At 56.4% G+C, this 27,830-nt stretch overlaps 1 protein-coding gene across 2 annotated transcripts in view; it reads right to left on the reverse strand.

Moving 5' to 3' along the window:
- The window catches only part of RET (ret proto-oncogene), a 54,751-nt gene extending 27,141 nt beyond the window's left edge, over positions 1 to 27,610 (reverse strand). For both annotated transcript variants that reach the window (XM_027062594.2, XM_053207108.1), the window contains exons 1-4: positions 27,339 to 27,610; positions 4,692 to 4,958; positions 2,639 to 2,926; positions 351 to 595 (exon numbers count right to left, since the gene is read on the reverse strand). In XM_027062594.2, the coding sequence (XP_026918395.1) occupies positions 351 to 595; positions 2,639 to 2,926; positions 4,692 to 4,958; positions 27,339 to 27,411 (873 nt within the window). In that variant the 5' untranslated portion in view covers positions 27,412 to 27,610. The remainder of the gene's footprint in view (positions 1 to 350; positions 596 to 2,638; positions 2,927 to 4,691; positions 4,959 to 27,338) is intronic.
- Between the last annotated feature and the right edge of the window lie 220 nt (positions 27,611 to 27,830).

Here is a 27,830-nt window from a genome sequence, read left to right on the forward strand (position 1 = left end):
CTGTCCTCTCCCCCTCAGAGCAGCACCGCTGTGCCCACGGGCAGAGGCACAGGTACACCCCTGACACGAACGCCCGCCCTTGGCTTTGACAGCCTGGTCAGACACATGGCTAGGCATTCAGGGCGCCTGGACATTCATCAGAGGACAGCCAGGCTGACCTCCCCCCTCCTCCTCAGCTACCCCCAAGACAGGAAGAAAGCCCCAACAGACAGTTGGATGGACCAATAAAAGACGAATAGCTAGACGGATGGACAGCTGAACAGACCAAGGAATAAATGGTGGACAGAATGGCAGACACCCAACAGATGGACGACACAAAACAGACAAGCCCAAGGGCGGCAGACAGGCACCTCCTTCCTCTTGAACTCCACCACAGCGCTGGCGGTGTCGATGCCCCCGAGGAAGGTGGGCGCCGAGTCGTCCTCATCATACACGGTCACGGGGAAGGGCACCATCACCACCTCCTCCTTGCGTGCGCCGACGCGCACCGTGCAAGCAGCCACCAGCTCGTACTTCTCCCGCAGCTCGCGATCCAGGGGCCAGCGCGTGCTCACCTCCAGGCTGTCCGGGGCGCAGTGGAAGGGCAGGTTCTCACCTATGCACCAAGCAGACCAGGAACCCCAACATGACTCCGGGGCAGGGAGGAGGCTGGGGAGGGGGGCAGGGCGAGCTGCCTTTTTCAGGGGCCCTGCCAGTGGGTCAGAGTTGCGGAGCATGCTGGCCCCGCCCTGAACTACTCCTCCTTGGCGCTGGTGGTGGTGGGTGTGGAACTTCAGGCACGGGTTTGCAGTGATGACTGTGCACTAACCGGCTGTCCTGTGCCTGCCCCCTTCACTCGTGCTGCTGGGGACGCGCAGGAACCAGGAGGCCTGCATCAAGTCCTCACCCTGATAACCTAGGGAAGGCTGCTCACACTACTTGCCCAACCCCCAACCTTGCCTCTCTGGGGGGCGGGGACAGCTGTGTCTCTGGCTGTGTGATCCCAGACTGGTCGTTCGGCCTCTCTGTGCCTCAGTTTGCTCACCAAGAGATGGGATGATGAAGGCTAACATGCCTGCTCCTGACCAGGCACCGCTACGTGGTCAGTGACTTATGTACCTTCCCGCTACCCGCTGAGGGGAGGGCCAGTCACCATGGTACACTCTTCAGCCCAAGCCTGTCCTGAAATTCATCCTCCAGGAATAACTCGGAAAAGGGGAAACGCTGAGGGCTTGAAGGTCAACACTGACTGCCCCCACAGCCAACCAGGAAGGGTTAGGCCAGCTCCATTCGGTGGGAAATCAAAAGTCCCTTCCCTCTCCTCAAAGCCACATATTACATGTGGATTACATGTGGGAAATGCTTATGATATAATGTTTCTCTCTGATGTTTATGACTACAAAAAACACGCTCAACAAAATTTGATGATGTAACCTTTATGAGGAAGGGCAGCATGCTCAACCTTACGTTTGGCTAACAATCCTGCACAAAGACACCCATCCCTGCTGCGGGGCAGTGTGAGGATGCTGGGGGAGTGGGTGGCTACTTTTCTTATCTTACTGAGATTTTCTGTAACATGATTACCTCATTACGGTGTGAACAGTAAACCTGCTGTGAAGCCAGGTTCCTCTTACTACTAGCAGTCTACCTTCTGGATCCCAGTTCTTTGCTTTTGAGTATTTTAATGGTGCCTCCCATCGGAGGTCTGCTCAGGTGCCCCCTCTCACCTCCACTGGGACTCATCCACCATCCGCACCTTGGCTGGCCTCCCCAGGGCCATCTTGTGGCAAAGTCTACTGCCCTTGCAGCTGCTTAGGCAGAATCCTGGAGCCACACTAGGTCCCCCTTCCCCTCAACACCCACACCCAACTCCTCAAGAAATCCTGCTGGGTCTTCCTTCATAACATGCCCAGAAGCTGCCTGCTTTTCATGTCCCTGTGGCCTTTCACCCTTCTTCCGGTCTCTATCCTCTTGCTCAGGGATTTCTCAGGTAGCCTCCTAACCGTTTCCCCACTTCCACCCTACGCTGCCCCATACCAAATCATTCCTAGCACAGCAGCCAGAATAATCCTTTAGAGGTAGGTCAGGTCTGGCCAAGCCCCCCTTCCCGACAAGCCTTCCATGACTCCCCAGTCCCTCAAGGGGAAACCCTCAAGAATTTCTCTGTTCTCATGCACCTCCACTGTCCCCTGTCGCTCACTCCACTTCAGCTATACAGGGGCTCCACCGCAGGGATCTCAAAGGGGCCAGCCCAGCTTGCCTGGGGCCCTCCCACCTCTACTCCAGCTCTCCCTTCCCCAGCCACGAGATTTAAGACTGCAGCCTCCACCCCTCTATATCCTTGGAGCTTTACTTCCCACGTAGCACCTTCCAGAAGCCACCCCATTTCCTTGGCATGTGCATGGTCTCCATCTCCCAGGGAAATGGAGGCGGCGGGCAGGCAGGATTTTGACTTTAGTTCACTGTCACATCCTTAGCCCCTAGAATAGTACCTAGTCCCTGACAGGCCATCATCCATGACAAGAAATATTTCTGGAATACTAAATGAGTGGGCAGTGTGGTGGTGGAGAATAAACCAGATGGCTCATATCAAGGGCTAGTGGTCCTGTGCTCGGCACATAGCAGGCATTGAGGATGGCCCTACAAGGCCGGCACTCACCTTCTAGGAGCCTGTAGGCCACGCTGATGTTGGGGCAGAGGAACTGCACAGGCAGCAGGCGGAACTGGTGGAAAGTGCCAGGAGGCCTATTCTCTCTGATGCGGAAGGAGACACCTGTCTCAGGAAAGCAGAGTTCCCGGGGTTTGAGGGAACCACAAGCCGGGAAGGAGGTGTTGACAAAGGAGAAGTACACACGGGCACAGCCGGGCCATTGGCACTCGCCCTCACGCAGGGATGTAGGTGACAGGAAGACCTGGAGGTAGATGGTGAGCACAGGGAAGCCGCCATCTGCAGAGAAAGAAGTCAGGTCTGGTGGGGCATCAGCCACATCTACAGGTGGTAGGGAACAGCATGGGGAAGGGACAGGAGCTGGCTGCAGGGCTAGTGTAAAGCCCAGTCCTCACGGTTGTCCACAGGGTTCCACTGGGCTCTCTGCACCCCACCACCGACTTCCCTGGACCTGGGGCGTGTCTGTGCTTCAGGGTCCCATGGTTCTGCTCCCTCCCTCTGCCTGGAGGTACCTGGCAGGCCCGCCTCTCTTGTCATTCAGGTCTCAGCTCAAATACTGCTTCCTCAGGTGCCCTGAGCACTGGGGTCTATTGTTCCCCCTAATTCTCCCCACATCATTGCCCCCCGCAGAGGGGTGCCCTGAGCCCTGGGTCCAACTCCCCAGGCTGGTTCCTACTGCATGTGGTGATCAGCAGGCCGCTCCCTTCCACACCCTCCCCAAGGGCTTTCATTGTGGAGCCACCTCTCCACAGACTTCCCCAGAACCTGGAGGGGGAATTTCCAGCAAATTCCATCATGGAGGCCCTTTCTCCAACAAGGTCTGGATCTCTGCCACAGTGACAGGGACGCTTCCTGGGCCCTCTCTCTCAGCCCTAGGGTAGTGGCTGCTCCCCCACATCTCCTCCTCCCATATTCATTAGAGTTCTCTTTGCTTCTTACCAGCCTGTCCTTTGTTGCTTCAATCCCGGGCTGTAGTTAACCATTCTCTATACAAACTTGCCCTGTTCAAGTTACCGTGTGGTTTCTCTCCTGACTGGACTTAACAGGTGCAATCACGAACAGAACAGGCCTCCTATGAAAAGGGGCACCTTGGCAAATTCCACTCTGGCCTCTGCCCCTGGAGCCCTAGTTCAAGATCCCCACAGGGGCTTGGGATGAAGACAGCAGTGGTTAAGTGTGCACGGAACCGAGATCCATTTCAGATGCCACCTCCTCCAGAACTGGGGGTACGTGGTGGGGGGCTCCGTCATGTGACCCTGGCTTTACCTGGCAGACAGGGGTGCAATCACTCCGTCCTGCTGGGCAGTGCCGCCCACTCTGCATGCATAGGCATGCCACCTGCCTCTTGCCCGTATGAGGGGGCTCAGGGCTGGTGGGAGCAGGCAGTGAGGCCATGTCTTTGGAGGAGATGCTTGGAGGTGGGGAGCTACTGGGTATGTGCACACCATTTTGCACCACCAGGCAAAGCTGCTGCACCCCCCCAGGACCAGGGTCATATGTGGCCTCTGTTCTGCTCTGTCCCCGACTCTGAGGAGCTGGCCAGGCCCTCCTTCCACACCACTTTCCTCCCCAGCACCAGGCTGGAGTCCCCACCAGGGACCAAGGGTAGCCTGTTGCGGATGGGAAGACAAGCTTTCTGCAGAACTGCTCCTTCCCCGGGAAGTTCCAGATCATTTGCTAAATCAAAAACCTTCTGATTTTTCTAGCCCCTTTTAACCCCTCTTATAACCCCAAATCCTGGTCGCCCAACTGGAAAAGGCATCTGAGTCCAGCATAGAGAGAGCACCCAATCCTTCCCAGGGGTTCTCCAAAATCCCAACAGACTTAGGAGGCCCAAGGATCATCAGCAGCCCCCAAACTCATCCGTGCCCTGGCCTGGCTGGACACACAGGCAGGCCAGCCTCGCCTCACTCTTTACTCTGACACAACAGGAATTGCATAGCAACCACCCTCTTGAGCCTCCGCGTGGCTGTGAGAGGAGGAGAGGCATGAGGTGGGCTATGGGAGGAGAAGGAGACAGGCTGGGGGTAGGCAGCTCCCTTACTGCGGATGCTGAGCTTGTCCCAGGTGCTGTGATCCAAGCTCCGGTTAAGGTAGAGAAGGCCAGTGTCCTCCTCGATGCGAATCCAGTTGTTCTCATGCAGCCTTGCACGGTAGGCGATGCCATAGAGGTGCTGGCCCAGGCGGAAGGTGGGCACCTCCTCCGGCATGTCCCGCAGGGCATGGACGTAGAGCAGGGGCATGCCAGCTGGCTGGTCCACGTAGAGTTTCTCCCAGTAAGCATCCCTGGCGAAGTAAAGTCCCAGCGGAGCTGGAGAAGGGAGGGAAGTGTGTGAGGGAGGGAGGGGTGAGGATGATGTCCAGAGCAAGCCTCCCAGGCAGACCAGCATTCCCCAGCTTTATTTCACACCTTGATAAAAGCTTTTTTGTGGACCAAAAAACTTCCTAATTTAAAATTCCAACCTAGCGTAAGGAATAGTTTGCAAGCAAAATCAGATGCAAGTGTTAAGTCTCCTCATTCTTAAATTAGAAGAGATATCATCCTCCATAATTTATAGGATTAAAGTCTTTCATACAGAAACAACCAAATAAATAAATAAATAGATAAATAAGAAAATTCTGCTCCTAGTAGGACTTTCTCACCTGTAGTCCTAATAACATCAGCACACAACTATCTGTGTAGCTAAACACAAGCTGAAAACGGACTGCCTTAAAACAGAAAAAGAAAAGAGAGGAGGAAGAGGCAGTGTAAGACAACTGCAAAATCATTCTCAATTACCCAAGTTTGTTAAGTACGTGAATTGCACAGAGCTGGGAGTTCACACAGGCTTCTCAGCAAATCATCTGGATCCGGAGTTTTCTTTCTTGCAAAAAAATTTTTTAACGTTTATTCATTTTTGAGAGAGAGAGAGAGAGAGAGACAGAGACAGACAGAGACAGAGACAGAGCGTGAGCAGGGGAGGGGCAGAGAGAGAGAGAGAGGGAGACACAGAATCTGAAGCAGGCTCCAGGCTCCGAGCAAGTGGTCAGCACAGAGCCTGATGTGGGGCTCGAACCCACAAACTGTGAGATCATGAACTGAGCCGAAGTCGGATGCTTATCTGACTGAGAGACCCAGTGCCCCTGGATCCAGAGTTTTCAAGTGAACAAGATGATGTCAGATAAGCAGGGCTGGCAGAAATCACCAAAAATGAACCTGGGCACTTTCTATAAGAGAAACAAACCTTTTCTAAAGTTAAACATACTCCTACCTTTGGACCCAGAAATCCTACTAAATTTATCCAAGAGAAATGAAAACACACGTCCATCAAATGACTTATTCACAAGTGGCAGGGTTATTCATGCAGCCAAGAACTGGAAACATCCCGGAAGCCCTTCAGCAGGTGAGTGGATAAGCAAAAAGTGGTTTTCACACCACGGAATCCTATGCAGCGACAAGAAGGGATGAACTATGGATACACATCACAGCCTGGAAAGCTCTCACAGACACCATGCCAAGAGGAAGAAGCCAGGCACAAAAGAATATACATGGCAGGATTCTAGGCTAATTTCAGGTGATGGAAAGTAGCCTGGCTACCTGGGGTGGGAGGAGACACAAGCCTGGGGGGGGGGTGGCAGGAAGGAACATTCTGGGGGATGTAAAGGTTCCACATCCTGACAGCAGTGTGGGCCACATGGGCACATACATTTGCTGCCAATGTACAGCTGAGCGCTGTGCATTTCGACTTCTGTAAAGTTTCCCTACAAACCTGATCACCAAGGCACTGTGGGTAGAGCTGTGGTTGCCACAAGAAGAGGGTGCTGACCATGGCCTCCCTGGGTAAGCCCACGTAGGAGCTCACTCCTCTGCTGACTTTGTGTGTGTTCAACATCTTTCATAATACGAAGTTTTTTGAAATAGTAAGAATTTTCAAGGAGGTGGATAAATAGGCAAACGATGCTTAAAAACCACAAAAGTCCTGAAAATATAATGCATAGGAACTACCCAGCACACAACGCAAACTTTAGGACTATTCATGCACTTGGTAGCCAATTTCTTTCTCTCTCTCTTTTTTAAATGTTTATTTATTTTGGGTGGGGAGAGACAGAGGATCCGAAGCGGGCTCCGTGCTGACAGGAGAGAGCCCAATACGATGCGATGCAGGGCTCTAACCGTGAGATCGTGACCTGAGCCGAAGTCAGGTGCTTAGCCGACTGAGGCACCCAGGTGCCCCGCCAACTTCTCCTTTCAATCAGCTTGTTTCCACCCAGACCCCACTTTTTTCGCAGCTGTCGGGGTGAGCAGCCAGGCCAGTCTGCACCAGCAGAGGAGACCCTTGGCCCTGCCTGCTCCAGTGTGGGTGCTGCCATGTCAGAGAGGCCTGGGCTGGGAAGGAGCAAGGGGGAAGGGGTGGGAGAGGGAGAGAGAAGGGAGAGAAGGAGAGAGAGAAGGGGGTAACAGGAAAGGGGGGAGGAGGGCGAGAGAGATGGTTTTGTCAGAGCCAAAGGCCTGGCCCTGCACACCCCACACTAAACACCGTGATGGGGGGACGTGGGGGTGGGGGTCAGGGGATGATGACAACACCCATAATGTGGCCTTTCAGACCTTTGGAAAGCCCCTCTCCAGGAGAGGTGTCCCTGGAGTGGGACCTAGAATTACTCAGTCCCTGTGAGTGAAGTTCAGGCAGGAGGAGCAGGCTAGGACCTCCAAGGAGCCCGCCTTTTGCTCTGAGCTGAAGTTTCCCAGGGGAAGGATCCACTGGGAGTGTCACATGGGCTGCCATTCAAGGGGGAGACAGCTAGTGGAGTACCATGAAGAAGCCACACTGGGGAATTCTGGGGAGGGAGTGCTGAGACCACACTCCCCCCACCCTGCGGTCTCGCTGGCAGAGAGCATGGTCCAGGACACAGGTTCTCAGAGGCACTCAGGGCTGACCTCCTTGGGATTTAGCCGCTGATGCCAGCAGGGACAGGAGGGCAGCTCAGAGGGCTGTGTTGGCCCCAAAGGGCCACAAAACTGGCCTCTTGCTGCTCCTGCTGAAGGGTCAACTCATGGTACCAGCAGAGAGCTGAGCTGAGTGATGGGCCATGGCTGTCAGGTCCTCCGAGGGTCCCCGCACAGCTGGGATTCACTCCAGAGGCTTGCGTTTCCCAGAAGGGGCACTCACTCTTCCCACAGTGTGGGGGCCCAAAGAGGACCCTAGCAACCACTCAAGTCATGACGCAAAGACAGGAAAGCTCCCTGTGGGTGTCTCCTCACCCACAGGGAGGGGACAGTGGTGGAGGAGTTCCCGAAGGGGGTTGGCGGCCACCTCCCACTAGGAGCGTGCGGGAGCCCCCTCTGTGCTACCTGGCAGGGGAACCCCTGGCCTGCTTTCCCTTGCGGGGCCATCCGGCCTCCCTCCACAGGAATCTGGCATTATGGGGGCTCCCAACCCATGGCAGCATCCTGCCCCAGCGCCAGCATGGCCACGTCCCGGAAGGCAGGCTCAGAAGGGGGATCAGAGCCGGGCACAGCATGGCTGCTCCATGACAAGGGCCTGAATCATGAGCAGCAGCCAAGCTTCCTTATCCTCCAACATTCCATGAAGGTTCCAAGTCAGAGCATCCAGCAAGAGCCCTGGGGGAGGGGCTGAGGTGGGGGCGAGGCAAGTGATGCTCACTGCCCCATGGACAGAAAGAACGACTCCCCCTTCCCCCTGACCGTGTCCTGCCCCCATGACATTCTCTGAAGGGGCCGGCCCCCTGCAGCCTCCCGCTGCCTCTCAAAGGTGGAGTGTGGGGAGAGCACTGGATGGCTCTGGGAGGCAATTCCCCACGCATACCCACTGACCTTCCATCCTCTCCACAGCCCCAGACAGAGGCACTGTCAGGACCACTGCTTTGCAAACACAGACACTGAGGCGGAAAGAAGGAAAGTCATTTGTTTGCTTAAGGGCACACGCACAGACAGAAAGAAACTGGAATTCGTAAAGCCGTCTTTCAGAGAGGCACATCCTTCACCAGCCCACTCAGCTTCCGGGGGCCCCCACAGCTGCCATGCTCTTGATCCCCAGCTGACCAGGCCTGGCCCCCCCCCCCCCCCAGGGCGCCCTGCCTGCTGGGACAGGCTTTGCTCCCCGACAAAGTCCTCAGTGGTGCTAGGGCTCACTGCAAGTCAGGAACACCAGCTCAAGAGGGGAAGTGGACCCTGATGATATACCATGTCTCTGGGCAGCTCGGCACTTCCGGGTACAGAAAGGAGAGGAGACTGTAACTCCCAGGGGCCTCACAGGGTGGTGGCCAGGGGCAGTCTGGGCTTGTGACACCAACACCAGGTAAAGAGGGGGCTCAGCCCGGATGAGCGCTGCCGGCCTCCTCAACGCCGTGGCAGAAGGGCACATGCTAACCGCTAACACTCTGAGATGCTGCCCTTGGGCCTGAGCGCCCAGGGCTCCCCCCAGGGAACACTGCTGGGTCTACAGGATCGGCCATAGACACAGACCAGGGCAGCCTGTGTCTTCCAGAGCCCATCAGGCCACCAGCTTTCCTTAGGGTGCCCGACCCCTCCCTGGAGAGGTGGGGTGTGCGTTCTGGCCTCCAGAGTACCAGTGAGGGGCCGCTGCATGTCAACTGAGCTTACGTCATGAGACTCAATACAGCAGCTGCTGGACATTCTCTCAGCACCCACACTCCTGGCCCTGGTCAGCAGGGTAGAAGCCAGTAGAACCTGGCTGTTCTTGGCGTCACTGTGGGGAGGGCCTCTTGGGGGTGGTAACCCCTGAGGCTGCAGAAGGTCTTGTCAGGTCTTGCTGGGGGAGCTACTCTACCCAGAGCACCCCACCTCGCAGGTACGTGGGAGCAGCTCCAGAACCCTGTGGGTGGCGGGGGGAGGGGGCCTCCCTGACTGCATATACTTCCAGTGGTACAGGGGCTGGGAGGCAGCACAGCCCGAGCTCCCAGAGCCCTCTCCCACCCCTCCTCCAGGCTGGTCACTGCCACACAGTCCACATGTGTGGGAGAAAATGGGGCCTGCCTGCTCTCATCTCAGGGAGCCCAGCCCTACGGGATCCGTGTGGGGCCCAATCTATTGCTGCCAGAAGGGATTTGTGGGTTGGGCGATGATTGTAAGCAGAAACAGACTTAAATGCACTTAAAATACCTCCCAGGTGGTCTCTGACGCAGGGCATGGCTCCCTTAATGCTCCTCAGTGTCACAGACACTTCTAGATGGAAAAACACATGGTCCAAGGCAGGGAACTGAGGAGGTGGGTGCAGGGCCAGCCTCAGGGAGGTATAGCCTAGGCAGTCCCAAAGGGCCCCACACTTGGTTTAATGCTCTGATGTCACGGTTTTGAAATTCTTCACAATTCTAGAACGAGGAGTCCCCACCTTCATTCTACACGGGGCCCCACAAATGATGTAGCCAATCCTGGCAGGTGAATGAGGAGAGCCTGAGACGGGCCACTGGTGTCTACTTCCACAGGGCTGTGCAGCCTCTGCAGCCTCAGTTTCTCCAACTGTGAATCAGAGCAGGGCATGCTGGGGAGAGGAGCAGCCAGTGCAGGTTGCAGCCAGGCCTCACCTGTGCACAGGTATGTATTACACAAAGCTGCTAACTTCAGATTCACAGCCACTGTGTGCAGATCGCTTTACTACCCCATTTCACAGTTCGGAACACCGAAGCTGGGAGGTGGGAAGCCTTACCAAGGTCACTCGGCTGGAGGTTCTGAGACTCGGGATTTGGTACAAGGGCTAACAAAGTGGCAGCGGGAGTCAGGATAAAGGCAGACGCTGAGCCCACCAAGAGGCTCGCTGCTGGCAACTCTCTGCCAGGAAGGGCTGTCTGGCCTATGGGCTCAGAGTGGCCTCCAGTGAGGACCAAACCTGGCACTTTGGACAGGTGAACATAGAACTTGCAAAGCCTTCCGTACCCATCCCTCTCACCTGTGAATGCCACAGGGTGTCAGAATCCTCCCCCCGCACCTAGTCTAACATTTCTGTCTGGACAGAGTTGGCCAGCATCACCCTCTGGTGGCACCTCCTTGCACAGTGGGTCTGGTTGCCCAGGCTGCCCCTGTTCCAAGGCACCACACTGAGGGGTGAGGAGCTGACCTTTCCTCACACAGCACAGGTGGGTCCCTCCCACACTGCTCATGGCACACCTGCCCAAGGCTGAAGTCACTGCTCATGTTCAAAGAGACCCCATCGGCTCCCACCCTGCCTGGCCCTGAAAGGGACTGGCTCCCACCCGTCCACAGCCTTGGCTCCACTGTGCCTTGGAGGATTGTCTCCAGCCAGCTCGAAGCTGCAGGCCAGTCCCGGCCCAAGCAACTCAGCCAACTTCCCCATGAGCAGTGGGCTGCTGTCCAGCTCCGCCAGCAGGCTCTGACCCCCGGCCGGGGAGCAGGGTCCTTCCCTGGGTGCCCTCAGCCTGAGGTAGCCCACAGAGCTCTCCTATGCCCACTGTTGTCCTCTCAACACAGATTAATAAGTTATGTTCACCTCTCCTGTTTCAACTGCTGTGTGAGTGCTGAATCCTCGGTGAGCCAGCACTCATACACACATCTCTCATGCACACACTCATTCTCTCACACACACACGGTTACATATTCACGCACACTTCCTGTGGCTCACTTAGGGTAGTGTGGTATAGCCTGGTCCTGACTGTGGGCTCACCTTCGCCAGCTCTCCATGGTCCTGGCCAGCCCTGGCCATCACGGCCACACACAGCTCACCCGAGGTGCCTCAGATTTCGGTGCCACCCTCTGTGGTGGTTGTGCCGCCCTCTGACCATGCCAGTCCGTATCTGGGCAGGCACTTCCTGGCCGGGTGCCCTTGGTCTCTCACCCCATCTTGGGGCCTGTCCTCCCGGCTGCTATGAGCACTGGTGAGTCACACTCCCCGTGGCACACGCTCACCCTGCCAGAGAAGTGCAGAGAGCCCCCAACAACTAAAAATGTGCTGCACTGCAACATGAAAGTTGGAACTCAGGGCTCCTAAGAAAGAAAAAAAGAGTGAAACGGTTTGATCCAAGACCTGGGCAGGGTTAGCACTGTGTGCAGGGCAGGCCCTTCCTGCAGAATCCACTCTCTACACAGCCCTGGCTCCTGCCCTTGATGAGCGCCAGATCGTGTAGATGACAGTTTTATTATAACCCAGCAGAATCTCCTTAACAGACGATTTCCTAATGCCATCATCTTTGCTGGGAATGGGAAACAGACCTCACTGACTTCTCCCCAGGGGCAGCCCCTCCCTTGCAGGCCAGCTGTCTCTGGAGGGGGTCTCTCTAGCCCCCAAGACCCATGCTTGGCACTGTCACCCTCTCAGGATGTGGCCTGTCCACACCACGGCCCCTCCTCTATCACAGTCACATTCTCTCTTTATTCTAATTGTATATTTGATATACACAAATACGTCATACAGAACATTTACACTGCAAGTAAATATAACCCCCCACCACCACCACCGCTCCGAGCCCAAGGCCAACCTTACTGGATGCTTCGCAATGTTCCTGCCCCTCCCCGGTCCCCACCTTCCACTTCATCCCACTCACTTCGAACATGAACCTGGGTCTTGGGTTTCTCTTGCCTTAAAAAAAACTTTTTTTTTTTTTTTTAAACCTTCTGCCTCATTCATGGAAGGTATTTCTGCTGTGTAGAGGATTCTGTAGGACAGTTATTTTCTCTCAGTCCTTCGGAGGACTTTTTTTTTTCTTTTGCCTTTGTTGCTGCTGCTGAGAACTCTATCCTCATTCTACTTGTCACTCCTTAGTATTCCCTCTTCTCTCTGGCTCCTATCTGGTGTTCTCTCCAGTTGCACTACAATAAGCCAGGTGGCCAACCTCCTGCGCTGGTTTCCTCCCCCTCGCCACTCCTCTGGGTGTCGGAAGCTCCTCGTTCTCTCTCCCTGTTCTCTGCTAGCAAACGGCAGTCAGTCCCACAGCATTTGTGGCCAGGTTCATGAGTCTTGTGCTGACAACTGCCATGTTCACACGCCCTGACTGACCTCCTCCTCGGTGCCAGGTGCAAATCTCCGCCATCTTGCTCCAGCCCCTCTCACATCTCAGTCCACTTAGAGGAGGACCCAGACCTCCCCCCCACCTACAGCCCGCCAGCCTGCTGCCATCTTTCCACCCCAGCCAGGGCACCTCCTACCTCACTGCTCAGAACACACACCTCAGGCTCACCTGGAGCCTGTCTGACTTCTACCCCTTCCACCAGCCCACAGACCGCCCTCTGCCATCCCCAATCGAAGTCGCATGCTCCCACACCTCCCTCACCTGGATGACACTGCCATAATGCTCAAGTGGCTTTCCTGCGCCCGCTCTCAACCCCACAGGCCACTTGTACAGAGCAACCAGGGTAAGTCGGCTCATGTCACCCTCTGCCTGACGCCCTGTATTAACTGTCCACTGCTTGCAGAATAGAACACAGCTCCTCACCAGGGGTGAGGCCCCAACTCACCTCCTCCCCACTCTCCTGGGCACCCACCTTCTAGTCGCATCAGCCAACTCACCACATCTGAGCTGAAAGAACAGACTAATGAGTGAACCAATGAACGCAACAAGGAAGGAACAAACCAATAAACACATGGTTTCATGGGGGAGGGGATGCTGGGTGTTTTTGGGAAATAGTCCAAATTTGGGATGGGAGAGGAGGTGGGGCTAGGATACTCTGGCTTGGTCTGATGGGCCCTGGGAGCCACAGGGGGACAGTCAGCAGCAGGATGAGCCAGAGAGAGTCATATGCACAAGACACACGAGGGATGTGGAGGGCCCTCTGGTGCACTGGCCATCTTGGTGAGGCCGGTGGTGGGTGCTGAGCCAACAGCCACCAGGCTGAGAACAAAACCTCTGATCCCAGCTCAGCAAATGACTTACTGGTGACTGAGGAGCACTGCCAACTGTAGGTGTTGGCCAGGATGTGTGTGCTCACTCACACACACACATGCACACAAGTGTGCGTGCACAGGCAGGGTCGCCCTGCAATCACTGTGCTTTGTCTCAGCTGGAGGCCCTGCTTTTACAAGGGATTGTGATGTCATTCAGCTTTTCGGAAAAAAGTACGGATCAAATTGCAAATCAAATTTATAAAGAACAAATCTGGGGAGGCACACAAAGGGAATCCCAGTTTTTAAAATTAATCACGGTAGAATACACATAAAATTTACCATCTTAAAAAAAATTGTTTTTTCAATGTTTATTTTTGAGAGAGGGAGAGAGAGAGAGAGAGAGAGAGAGAGAGAGAGAGAGAGAATCCGAAGCAGGCTCTGGGCTCTGAGCTGTCAACACAGGGCCCAACGTGGGGCTTGAACACATGAACTGCGAGATCGTGACCTGAGCCAAAGTTGGATGCCTAACTGACAGAAACCCAGGCACCCCTACAATTTATCATCTTAATTATGTTTAAGAAGGAACTGAAGGAGGGCTAGCTACTTCCCTGGTGCCCAATGAGGGCATTAGTCACATCACGGCAGTGCAACTTCAGTTTCAGTCTTCCATTCCTTCTTCCCAAAATGCTGCCAGCAGCCCTCGTGAGGCAGCCTATGCCACTATGGCCACAAGGCTGAGTGGCCTTCCTGGGGGTGTCTGGGCATACAGCAAGGGCAAGCTGGGTAGGCCCGGCACACAGGGAGGAACGAATGGGGATCCTGGCACACACAGTGGATGCCTGAGCTTTTAATAATGCGCTCTGGGGCTCTCGATGTTCCCAAAGGTTCTGTCTAGCACAACGCCCAGGGCTCCTGCCTGCCTGTCTGGCCAGGGACTTCGCACCAGCTCAGCTCTCGAGGTCCACATCATCCCTGCAGCCTAAGCCCTCACCGTGTGGGTCACGGTAGAGAAGGGCAGGAGACCCAACGTGGGGTGCGGTGTTCTCCCCACATACCTGTCCTCTTGGGCCCTGGCTGGGAAAGGTGGCCGGCATCTTGGGAGAGCAGCTGGATGGAGGAAGAGAGAGCTGGGGGCCAGCCCTTGCCTCAGAGATACCACTCTGCACACACAGACACACCCCTCTACCTTTGTGAAAAGCTCTTCCTCGCACCCCTCGCCTAAGCTCTTGCTGTAGTCTAGGGACATCACTCGACCACCCACCCACCCCCATTCAATGATGGGAAACAGAAGCTGGGGTTCACCTCTCACACTCACGGAAGTGCCATCGGGGCCCAGGTCTCCTGACACGGCCCACGTCATCCATGTAGCCCTCTGCCAAGAGTGGGGAAGGGGTCTCTGCATGGTTGAGGTTGAGGTTTGGGAAAGTGAGGTCAATGACTGAGGTCTACAGCCCAGGCAGCATGGGGAGCCAGCGGTCCAGGCTCACTCTCTGCACACAGGCCCCAGCCTTCTGCTCCGAGGGGCCCGGGCCCCAGGCTGCACCCTACATGCACCCGCAGCCACCACCCACACTTCCACACCCATCCAGGCCAGCTGCAGTGGCCTCACTGAGATGATGGATGCTCCTGCCCAAATGTGATTTCCCAGCTGCTGCTGAGTTAATCACCAGCCTCACTGGCAGCTCCTTCCGGCTTCTATGCAAAGGAAACTGCCAATTAGGTTACAATTAATTTCTTACCCAGGGCAAGGCCTGGCTGGAACAAGACTGGCCACCCAAGTGGCCTGCTGATGACTGTGTGGGGGTCACCAGGCCCACTTGGCTCCAGGACTCTCATGCTGCAAGGTCCCAACTGACTTCGGGGGTGCTGGCTCTGGCCTGGGGGTGACTGGCCAGGACATTACCGGCTTTGACCCTGGTGCCTCCGCCTGGGGAGCTATCCCTCATGTACCCATCAGGGCACTGTGACTCAGACTTAAACAAACCTGTTATGCCACCTATCTTGAGATCCCTGAACAGAGATGGTCCTGTCCATTTTTGTCCACCCCACCCCCCCCCCCAGCTCCATGCAGCACTCTTCTTGGGCAACATTAACCAGCAAGACTTCTATGGTGCACTCCTTGTGAGAGTCTCTGTTCTGAAGTATTTCACATGCATTGTCCCACTGAATTAACACAACTGCCAGAAGCAGGATGATTATGATCCCTGTCTTTGCAGAGGAGGAAACTGAGGCAGAGAGAGGCTAAGTACCTTGCCCAAGGCCACGCAGACAGTGAGCCAGGACTGAAGCTAGGGTCCTGCGTAGGGTGGTATGCATGGCCACCAAGCTCTTTTGCTCAGTGACGGCCATGCACACACGCACAGAGAAGCCAGGGCGCTGAGACCTGGGACCCTGCACCACCCACCCACCCGCTTACAGCCCAGACCGATGATGCCATCATAAATAACGATCCATGCCTCCCTTACCTCTTCTAAAAAGCAGGTGCCCCTAGAGGTTTCCTGGTATAAATTTGTTAACATTTCAATGAAATGGGATGAAGGCCCAGGAAAGTGTGACTGGGTGGGAGTCTGCTCAGGCAGTTATCTGCCTGACAGGGACAGACACAGCGATGGTTGCTGAATGCACAGGCAGGACGTGGCACGGGCCCACCGATGCCAGGGGCCTGACATGTCTACCTCTGCTGGACCAGAAGTGACTCTTACGGGGTCCTGCCCTCCATCCCCATTGGGTCCTATTATCACCAAATACTTGAAAAGGTGGAACCAGCAAAGTCCGGCTTCTGCAAGTGGCCAGTGATCCATGACTTGTACCTCCTGAGGGGAGGGGTCGGGGCAGCTCCTAGGAAGGTAGCACTTACACAGGGTGGCTGGGACAAAGGCACCTCCCTGAGCCAGCAGCAGCCTGTCCGTCAGAGCAGGGCCTACTGGGACTGCTGCAGCTGAGTGGGGGACCGGAAGGCCATCCTGTGGTCTGGACGTGCTATGTGCTTCTTTGCTAGGTCTGAGAGGAACACCAAGGGCCCTCTCAAAGGAAGCCCCTTTCCTCAAGGGCTGAGCAACAGGTTTGCCCTCCTGCCCCCAGCACGCACTCCCTCCTATGTGGGGCAGGCTTGGGATGTCACAGTGCTCCCACTGGTAGCCCCCCCTCAGTCCCTCCCTGTGGCTTTGGGCTGCCCCCTCTTCTCCCTACTCCTGCTGTAAGCAAGGGCAGGTGCAGTCAGAGTGAGCAGCAGGCAGGACCCTGGGGCAAGGCCACCACGATGGAAAAGCTGGGTTCTCTCTGGGGATGTGGGGTTTCAAAGCAGGCCTAAGGGTCTGCTCTGCTGGGAGGGTAAGCCTCTGAGAGAGGCAGGTTCCAGCACAGCATGGACCTGGGGCCAGACAAGCCTAGGGCTGGGGCACATGCACCTGCATTTGGCTGTTGTTATCAAGCCCACTGGAGCACCAGACCTCAAAGGCCTCAACTTCAAGAGTAAAAAGGAGCCTAACTGCAGGGCTGGAGAAGCTGTATGGAGAAGGGGTCATGGCAGGCAAGTCCTCAGTTGATGCCTCTCATGTGTGACAACTCATGGCTCCCTCTGGGCCTCAGTTTCCCCATCTATAAAATGATAAGGTTGCATCCGATGCTAAGGCTCCTTTAAATTCTGATTCTCCTATAAGTCTATGTGATGTCGGTGCAGAAGCATTCACTGAATGAACTTCCTGACCCGGGACCAGGAGGCAGGATGGTGGGCACATTAGAAATTGGGACGGGCTTTGACCTAGGTGGCCTCTGGGAGGGGAGTGGGATATGGGATGGAATAGGATTAGGATCACAGGTATCTCCCTAGGCCACCAATGGTAAGGCAAAAAGACATGGGCCTAGATCCAAAGGAGAGATTTTAGTGCAGCACAAGGAAGCAGAAAGACAAGGGCAGAGCCGGGCCCAAGCCCACGCTCCTTGACTGCCTCGCTGTGTGACCGGCTTGGCATATTGCCTCTCTGGGTCTGTTCCCAGCTGTGAACTGGGACAGGAACTCCTCTTTGGAAGCACGGCTGGGACAGACCAGGCATAGAGCACCTGCTGACTGAAGCCGGTTCTCCTCTGTTCTCTCTCTGCATTCCTGGTTCCCCAGTCTGGAATCAGATCTGCCTGGGGCCCACAAAGCCTTCCAGCCACTCTTCAGTCAAGGCCTTGTGATGCCCATGCCACTGCCCAGCCCTCCTGCAAGGCTGAGCAATGCCTCGGTACACACTGCTGTCCCAGGAAAATGGCTTCAAGGGACTGGCAGCATGACATCACAGAGCTACAATTACGGTAATCAACTTACACCGGATCTGCCTGGTTATTTTTAGTCAGGATTGAGGTTTAGCAAGACAGGGCAGCCCAGGGTTCCCCTGCTGCTGAGTCCTGGCTTGTCAGGTGGGCTGGGTGGGCTGCTGATTCCTGGCACCACTCCTTTCCCTGGTCCTTCACAAGGTGATTTCTGGGCGTGGGCATCACACACACAAGTTGTGACTCCACTGCCTCTGGGGCATTCGAGCCTAAAGTGGCCTCAAGGTCCAGGATTTCTGAGAATGTCCTCAGGGTCCCAGTGGGGTTATGGTGACTCAGCCTCCCACCTTGAACATCAGATGAACCCACATCCTCCTCAAAAGGGATCTGGGGCTCAGATACCAACAGAAATGCCACTGACACAATGAAATGCAATGACACAAAACAGCTTCTTAGCAAAACTTGGTGGAGATTTGATGAAGCAAGGTAAACCCAACAACAAAAAGACACCCACCCAATTAAAACATGGGCAAAGGACCTGATTAGAGATTTCTTCAAAGAAGATACAAATGGCTAATGAGCACGTAAAAGGATGTTCAACATTGCTAATCATTAGAAAAATGCAAATCAAAACTACAATGAGATACCACATCGTACCAGTATGCTGGCTATATTTAACACAAAACAAAACAAAACAATCCAAAAAATAACAAGTGTTGTTGAAGATGTGGTGAAATTGGAACTCTCCCACGCTTCTGGTGGGCATGCAAAATGGTGTAGCTGCCATGGAAAACAATTTGGCAATTCCTCAATAAATAAAACAGAATTACCATATGGCCCAGCAATTCTACTCCCAGGGACACACCTAAGAGAAGTGAAACCAGGGACTCAAACAGGTATTTGTATGTGAATATTCACAGCAGCATTATTCACAATAGCTAAAAGGTGGAAATGAGCAGATAAATAAACATGATATTTACAATCCAAGGAAATATTACCCTTACAAAGAAATGAAGCACTGATATGTGCTACAATGTGGGTGCACTTTGAAAACATCATGCTCAGAGAAAGATGCCGGATACAAAGTTCCATTTATGTGAAATATCCGAAGTGGACAAACCGATAGGGACAGAATGCGGAGCAGTGGTTACCATGGGCTGGGGGCTGCAGGGATACACGGCAGTGCCTAAATGCACTTGGGGTCTCCTTCTGCCTCGATGAGACCGTTTAGGAGCTACATAGATGTGATACCTATGCAACATTGTGAACGTACTGAATGCCACTGAATTGTTCACTTAAAATGGTTGATTTCATGTTATGTGAATTTTACCTGACCTTTTAAAAAGAAGCAAATTGTAATTATTTGCTACCCTTCCCTCCCGCAGATGCTGGGCAGGACACAGGCCCTGGCTGTGCTGACCAGAACTACCATGGAAGAGTCTGTGTGCAGGGGTGCCGTGTTGGGAGCAGGGGTCCCCGAGAGTGTAGGCAGGTGCCCCGGTGTGTGCCCTCCCACCCACCATGCCCTCCTTTGTACTCTGGGCCTCTCTTGTGGAGAGAGGGGCCATGTGATGGGGTTCTAGCCTGTGGAACATGGGCAGAGTGCTGCGGGTCCCTCCAGGCCTGGCTCTGTGCCCCTCCTTGAGCACACAGCTGGGCACGGAGGGGCTAGCAGGAGGGGCCATTAGTAGGAGACAAACTGACTGTGTTGAATCACTGAGGCTGTGGGGCTTTCTGTTACCAAGTGCAGTCTCACCTGCCCTCAAAGATAGGAGTCGATGGGAGGCTGGGAAGCAGAGAATCTTCAAGTGGGTTCTCACTCAAGAGCCTTCAAGGCTCTGTGGAGTCATGTCTGTGGTCCTGCTGGATGAATCTCCTGCAGAGACCACCCTGCAGGCTGCCTACCTGACGTGGGTCATCCCTCTGGTGGCAACACCCATCTCCACAAGGCTAAGTGCATGTTAACCCTGCCTCCAGAAGTGAGGAGATGGAGGGTGGCTACCCCACTAAGTGGCTGCTGGAATGGTGCCCTGCTCCCCAACTCCACCCTTTCTCCTCCCCGGAAAGGACAGAACGCAGAAGATGCCCCACAGCCAGTGTTGGGAGGGCAGGACGGGGGAGCAGGCAAGGAGAAACCCACACCCACCCAGGAGCAGCCCCAGCTTCTGTCTTGAACCATTTCACTGTTTCTGTGTCTTTGCTGGTTTCACCAGCAAGAGAAATTGAAGGAACAAACTCTCTAGACTCTTGGATGGCCCCATCACTCTGCACACGTCCAGGTCAACACACTCACACACCCCACCCCCAGGTCCTGGCACACAGAGTGCACATTTCCCCCAGGATTTTGTAGGTCATTAATGATTTGGGGCCATTAATCACATTTTTTCTTTTCCCCCTTCTGGAAGGGTGAGAGTCACTGCAATTTTCTGGTGATCACACAGCCACCTATGGGAGAGTGGAACCAGCTTTGGTGGCTACTACCTTGCCAGGGGCCTTCTAACTTATTTTAGCAGCAGAACCCTTTCTCCAATCTGGCTGGTGCTTGGGGCAGGGCTCAGAGCTTCGACACCCTTGCGTTCCCTCCCCCGCCCCCGCCCCCGCCCCCCCAGGCCATACTGCTCTCTAAGCACTTCTGGAGCCCTGGGCCCTGCAGATCACAGACATCAGCACACCATGTCACATAGGAGCAAAGGCCCAAGATGGCCATGAGGTACAGCCGCCAGCGCCTGAACTTGGGAAGAGGGCTGGGGCCCTAGGACCCAGGCCTACGGGGGTACAGGCACCTTCCCTGAGTTGGGCCCAGAACTGAGCCCTGCCCAACACAGAACTCTAGCCTTGCCCTCCCCCACCACCCCGCCCCCGGCTTTGATATTGTCATGGACAACTTGCACTAGCCAGCCCACCAGGTGGGCACACACCTGTTCAAGTGCACAGGTGACCTCTCCGCAGCGGTACCCGGGCTGCTGTACTTTGTGGAGCCACTCATAAGGCAAAGGCAAACAGAGGTGTTTGCTTGCGGCTGGCCACCTGCTCTCCTTGGGGGCCCAGGTGGTGCCTAAACTGTCTCCCTCAAGGTCCTGTTAGTGTCACCTACCCCCACAACCTCATTTTCTAGGGGCATCAGCTCCAGCTGAGGAAACAATGGCACACTGCTGCCTCCTCTTGTCCCACCCCCTCCTGGCCCAGAGTCTCAGAGGGGACAGTGCAGGGGTGCACTGGCTTCATAGCCTCCAGCCTCAGGGACAAAGGGAGATCCCAGGGGCCCCTACAAAAACACAGCTGTGAAGTCTGAGCTTGATGGGAGCCCAGGCCCTCATCTGGTCCCAGAGCTCAGGAAAGGTGGATGGTAGGAGGATCAGGCGGGGAAGGAGGGCAGGAGGGCCCAGTCTACAGGGCTCCCAAGCGTCTTGGAGTGTTGGTCCAAAGAGGGGTCTTCTAAGGTCTTCTGAGGTGAGGTGGAGCCCTGCCTCAGAAGTCACAGTCTCCCTTCAACCCTCAAACACCAGGCATGGACTGCCACTCTGGGGCTGGGAAGGGAAAGTCAGGTGGGCTCTGGGAGGCCCGGGCATTTCCACCCCTTCAAGCCTCTCAGGAGCGCCCTCCCCAGGCCACCAGAGGGCCACCCTGGGTGTGCCCTCTCTGAGTCATACTGACCCCACAGCCTTCTAGGGGCTGAAGCACCCCGACCCACAGAGCATGGAAGAAAGGCCTCAGAGACCTACGGGAAGCTGAGGAGAGGGAGCAGGGAAGAGGAGGGAGCCCAGCAGGGATGCGTGATCCCCTGCTGTCATAACCACACTGCAGCCCACAGCTGGGAGGGTCACTTGCCTGCCTGGCAGCCCAGTGCCCCCCCCCTTCCCCTGCCCTTCAGGGGGCAGGGTGCTCCTGCTGAGCACCTCTGAAATCACACACATGCTTTTGGGGTAAGTGACAGCTTAGTGCTTCCTTTACTGCCTGTCCCTCCCTGCACAGTGACAGCTCTGAGGTCAAAGAGCCCTTCTGTTGTCTCCCCAGGGGCATCCCCAGCCCTGGAGAAGCTCTCTAGGCAGCAGGCGGTCCCTCAGGGAGTGTCTGTAGATCACTATTACTATTACTATTAAACCACTCACTAGGGGAAACTGCAGAAATGAGGCAGAGGATGACACCAGGAGGAAGGAGAGGGAATGGGGAAGAGGAAAACACAGGCAGGAGAAGGAGGACATGGGGAGGAGGAGGAAGACATGGAGAGAAGGGCACTGGGAGGAAGAGGAAGACATGGGGAGGAGGAGGACATGGAGAGAAGGACACTGGGGAAAAAGAGGACAGCAGGAGGAGGAGGAGGTTATGGGGAGGAGCATGAGGACTCAGGAAGGAGGAGGAGGACACGGGAAGAAGGAGGATGTGAGAAGGAGGAGGAGGACATGGGGAGGAGGAGGCCATGGGGAGGAGGAGGATGTGGGGAGGAGGAGGATGTGGAGAGGAGGAGGACACAGGAAGGAGTATATAGGAAGGAGAAGGAAGACACTGGGAGGAGGAAGGCATGGAGAAAAGGACAGGGAGGAGGAGGACACAGGGAGGAGCATGTGGGGAGGAGGAGGACACGGGGAGGAGGAGGAGGGCATGGAGAGAAGGATATGGATGGGAGGAGGACACAAGAAGAAGGAGGACACAGGGAGGAAGAGGGCATGGGGAGGAGCATGTGGGAAGAAGGAGGACGTGAGAAGGAGGAGGAGGATGTGAGAAGGAGGAGGAGGACATCAGAAGGAGGAGGAGGATGTGAGAAGGAGGAGGAGGACATGGGGAGGAGGAGGAGAGCATGGAGAAAAGGACACAGGGTGAAGGAGGACACAGGGAGGAGCATGTGGGGCGGAGGAGGACACAGGGAGGAGGAGGAAAACACAGGAAGGAGGAGGAGTCTATAGGAAGGAGAAGGAAGACATGGGGGGAGGAGGAAGGCATGGAGAAAAGGATACGGGAAAGAGGAGGACATGGGGAGCAGGACATGGGGAGGAGGATGTGGGGAGGAGGAGGATGTGGAGAGAAGGACATGAGGAGGAGGAGGACACAGGGAGGAACATGGGGAGGAGGAGGAGGGCATGGAGAGAAGACATGGGGAGGAGGAAGATACAGGGAGGAAGAAGACACAGGGAAGAGGAGGGCCACAGGAGGAGGAAGACATGAGGAGGAGGAAGAAGACATGGGGGACCTGAGCTGAGTGCTGCCAAGGTCAGGAGCCAGAGCACGGCCTTCACACAGGAAACATACCCCCCCCCACACACACCCACAGGAAGGGGGAAATGGTTCCACAGCAGAATGCAGCCACTTCCACAGGACAGAAGGAAGCACTACTATGGGAGTGGGGGAGTGCCTCTCCAACTCTGTGCTTTTCCTGGGTACTGGTTGGGCACTTTCTCCTCCCAGTGTGCCCTGGAGCCCTGGGGAGGAGGGCCCCATCCTGGATACGGAGACACACTTGTACCCATACCTCCTGAAGCACTGCACCCCCCCCCCCCACCTTGGCACAGTAGCTTCCGTCAGGTACTGCATCCCCAGGCAGAGGGTGGGTGCAGAGGCTGCACCCTCACAGAGACCCTTTTCTGCCACATAAGAGCACACACACCCCTCTCCTGGGGCCGGCTATGACAGGGCCATGCTTGGTGGCTGTCTCTAGACCCATGAGACTCCCAGACATCAGCTAAAGCAATGGTCCAGCCAAAGAAATCTGCCACGACCCAGATGATCTTCTGTTTCGAGCACAGTGCCACACTTCCCTCCCATGCCTGGGCTGGCCTGGAGCCCCGAGCAGGTGAGTCACTGGTGGACGAGCAGGCTCGGGGCTCCTTTCCCTTCCCAGGAGCCCTCCTCACCCCCATCCCTGGTCCCCACCACCACTGGCTCAGAGAAGGCATTTGCCAAAAGGCGTAGGACTAGGGGTGAGGAGTCACTAAATCTCCTCCATAGGCTGGAGTCCACAGGTGATGTGGGGCACGGCTTCCTCACCTGCGAAATAGGATACCAAGGCCATGTCCCTCAGGGTTTCGGGAGGTTACAGGAAGCTGGCAGATAGGCAGTGCTCCGCAGAGGACCAGCAGGCTGTGAGTTCCCTGGGGTGGCTCCTCCTCAGCCTTACCCAGTTAAGAGCAAGGACAGAGGAGTCCTCCCTCAGGTCACAGAGAGGGGTAAGGCCACAGGGGAAGTGGCAGCTTCCGGGCCTTCCATTCCCCCTGGCACCCTGGGCTCCATTTTAACAGATACCATAATTTTTAATTAGTTTTCTCTTCCCCTGGCTAAAAGGCCATTAGCTCCCCATTAGGTGAATGCATCCCATTTTCTTCACACCATCAAGGAAACAGCGATTTACTTAGCCATCCCTAAAGCAATTCTGCAGAATAAAGGCAATTTAGCGATGGGCTCAATAAACTTCCTCATTTGCTGTTTGCAGGCCCCACCCTTAGGAGCCCACCAGCTAGCCCATCCCCTGTGTTCTTGGGTAGGCTGGGCCCTGGTAGGGCCCAGGGCAGGCATTGTGGGATGCAAGCAGCTCCCAGAAGTCAGAGAGGCATAGTGGGGACGCAGGCTAGGGTGGAAGAGACAGAAGGCAGGGGTCCAGGTCAGCTGGTGAAGGAGGACATGTCTTTTACTAGTCCCCGGCCAAAAAGAGGGAGGGTCCAAAAGAAAGTAAGAAGTAGGTGAGGCAGCCTTCCCAGCATGGCTGCTCTGACATCTGCTGGTCCAGGCATAAGTGGCCTGCCCAGGCCACACTACAGAGGGCTGGGCCTGGCATCCCGGAGGGGAGCATGCCAAGTCATGGCAAGTTCTTCCTTCTTTGGTGTCAGGGGCTAAAAGTCCCAGGGGTCTGCAGGTAGAGAGGGCAGGTCTGTCCTTGACGCCACAGGTGCTCAGCAAAATGGCACCCAAGGAGACAGGCCAGAAAGACGAGAGATGTGAGGCCTGCTGAGGAATTCCAAGAATCGGGGAAATGGTGCTACAAGGGGAGTCAGGCTGGGAGAGCCCTGGGCTGTGACTTATCTGCTCATCCATGCCACAAAGGTGGCTGCACCTGTGTTGAGCAGCAAAGGGCCAGAGACTCTCCTAAGAACAAGTCTTAGATGGAAGTTCCCAACTCTGGTTCCAGGATCCCCGGGGCCAATGGGCTGTGTCCCTGAGTGTATGAGGGGGTGAAGGGCAGGGGTTCCTATGTATATATGTGGGGTCCCAGTACGTGTGAGTGACAGGGGCTGGGTTCCCTGGGTGAGGGTGGAGTACGAGTGGGGTTAGGCCTCACTCATTGTGGGAGTGTGTGTGTGTCCATAGGTGTCATGATCACTTATCCTTGAGAAAGGGCAGAAGCGTGTCTAGTGATGAGCATTATGAGTGTGTGTGTGTGTGTGTGTGTGTGTGAGAGAGAGAGAGAGAGAGAGAGACACCCTGTGGGTGTGCACCCATGCATGGACACCAGGATGTGAGAGAGGAGTCTGTGTCAGCACCTTTCTCTTAAGGTATATGCGGTCACACACAATGACACTGTGCACATGTGGAAGGGGAACAAGTTTCAGGGGTCTGTTTATTATGTCCCATGGCCTTGCTCCGGGCATCCCCGTCCCCCGCTTCTTGGCCAGCCCTGCAGCAGTGGGGCTCCTTCCGCTGTGCTCTGGTTTAGGCCACTGCCTCTTCATCTGGGTCACCTCCCTGCTCCCATCCTGTCAGTCTCCCAGCACAGAAGAGAGCTTCCTGCCTTGGGGAACTGTCTGTCCACAGGGGGAAGGTCTCATCCTCTAGAGACGCCCCACATCCCCTGAGCCATAGGCCTGGTCACCGGAATGCTGCATCCACAAGAGGGCGCCCAGAGGCTGAGCTGCTCTCAGCCTGGGTGGGTCCTGGAGCAGCATCAGAGCTCATCCGGTGCAGCTCAACGAGAGCCAGGCTCACGAGCTCCAGGAGTGCTGCTTCAAGTGAAGGGTGCCCATGTGCCTCTCCAAAGGTCCCAGATGTCTCCTGTGGGTGCTGCGAGCCCACTTCTCCACCCTCAGCACCAGCCAATCATGGCACCTTGGTCATCCCAAGGGAAAGGTGGGCGGGGCGGGAGGCTCACTTGCCCTGGATTGGAGAGTCTGGCCACCAAATTGTGTGGGCCAGAGGTGTAAAAAAGCCAACTACATCCATGCCAAGTGCCACAGGTTGACTCTTGCAACCTGGGCCCCACAGTCTAGCCCTTGAAGCCTTTCCAGGCACCCCAGTTAAGCTAATGGCTGTGGAAGAGCACGTACAAAGTTGCAATTCAGAGTTACAAGAGATCTTCAGAACATTCTGTCTGTTTACTTCTGCCCTGACTGCAGCTTCCTAGGGGTCCTCCTCCTGCAACCCAGTGACCCCAGAGTCCCAATACTGGAAACAGGCTCCCTCCCCTACATTCCTCCTCAGGGCAAGGAAAGAGCTTCTCCCCTGCCCTCCCCATGGCAGGCTGGGAACCCATTCTGGCTTCAGTATCTACCAGTGGAACCCAGGATCCAGTCACACAAATGAAGCCTTGGGGGCAGGCCTGTGAACCCAGAGTCAGCAAGACCAGGGGCTAGAGGCAAGGGACCACCGCCTCTTCTGTTCCCAAAGGCCACAAGGAGGGAAAGTCCTTTGTAAGCAGTGGGGGCAGGCAGGCTTCCCTGTCAGAGAGAAACTTGGTGCATACAAAAGCATTGAAGGAGGAGATCAAATCAGGACTCTTCCAGGGACACTAAAATGTATGGCCAAGGGGATCAAAGATTCTATGGCCTTAGGATTCATTCTATCAGTCTGGCCTCGGGGGCGGTGCCCAGCCTTTGCAAGGCCACATCTAATCCTTTCAGCCCCTACGCTGGCTGGCGGCACATAGCCCTGCCCCACTCTAGGATGATCAAAAGCGCTTGGTAAAGGTTGGCCAAGAGCGGTCTCTCCGTCCCAAAGGCTGTTCCCTTAGGTGGCCCTGCCTGGCAGCGGCGTGCGGCGTGCGGCTCTAATGCTGCCTGTTGGAACTCTGGCCATGGCGGGGCCTCAGCCGGCTGCGCTGGGCCAGTCAGAGCGGGCCCTCGAGGGCAGCCTCTCAGAAACCATGGGCTTTTCGAATTTTTAAAGACTAGGGCGGCAAAAACGCACGAGGGAAAAGCAACCTTTTACAAAAGAGCAGATCCCCTCCGCAACCCTTGGCGGGCCAGGATATCAGAGCTGGAGGAGGAATGCACCGACGTGGAGCGAGGACAGGAAACCAGGACGCAACAATCTGCAAAGACAGAACTCCCCGCGCCAAGTCGCGGGCTTTCTGGGGCTACCTCACCGGGCCTCCCCCACCTGCGCCGAAAACCTCGACAAGATCCGTCCGGGTCGCTCCAAGACGCGGCCGCGGCGCGGGGCGCAACCAGGCTGGGACGCGCCGCTGCGGCTCGGGCCCTGCACACCGACCCCGGCCGCCCGGCCCGGCTCACGTCCCGTTCTGGCCGGAGACCCGCCCAGTCTGGGCCTCGAGGCGCCGGGTCGGCCGCTCCACCTCGCTCCCGGCCCAGCCCAGGCGGCCGGCAACTGCGCAGCGCGCTGCCCGCCGCAAAGAGAAAGGCGTTTCCGAGCGCGTCCACTCCGCCGCTCGGCGCCAGGCGCCAACTTCGCCCCGGCCGCTGCGGGCACCGGTCCCCGGCAGGACTCACCTTCGCCGAGCAGCGGCAGCAGCAGCAGCAACCGCAGCCTCGCGGCGCCGGCCGTCGCCGTCGCCTTCGCCATGGCCCGCGCACGCCGGGGCCGCAGCAAGAGGGCTGCTGGCTGGGGCTGGGGGTCTCGGCGGCGGGGTGCGGCGGTCAGCCTGGCCGCCCCATGCCCGCCCGGGACGCGGCGGACGCGGCGGACACTGCGGGTGCAGAGCGTCGGGGCGCGGACTCCGGCTGCTCCACGATGCTGCGCGCCGGGCTCGGGTCGCGGGACTGAGGCGGGGCGGGCGCGGACTGCGCCGGAGGAGTGGGCAGGGGCGGGGCGGGGCGGTGAGGGGGGCGGGCCAGGGGAGGGCCGGGCGGGGCCAGGGTGCGGGCGGGGTGCGGGGGTAAGGGCGGGGCTCGGGGTACCGGCAGCGGGCGCCTGGTGGGGATCCCGCCGGGCGCGGAGAGGAAACCTGTGCGGGACGCGGGATGCTGGCCGGGCCCGGTACG

This window comes from Acinonyx jubatus, chromosome D2 (assembly GCF_027475565.1).
Source record: "Acinonyx jubatus isolate Ajub_Pintada_27869175 chromosome D2, VMU_Ajub_asm_v1.0, whole genome shotgun sequence".
NCBI classification, from domain to species: Eukaryota; Metazoa; Chordata; class Mammalia; order Carnivora; family Felidae; genus Acinonyx; species Acinonyx jubatus.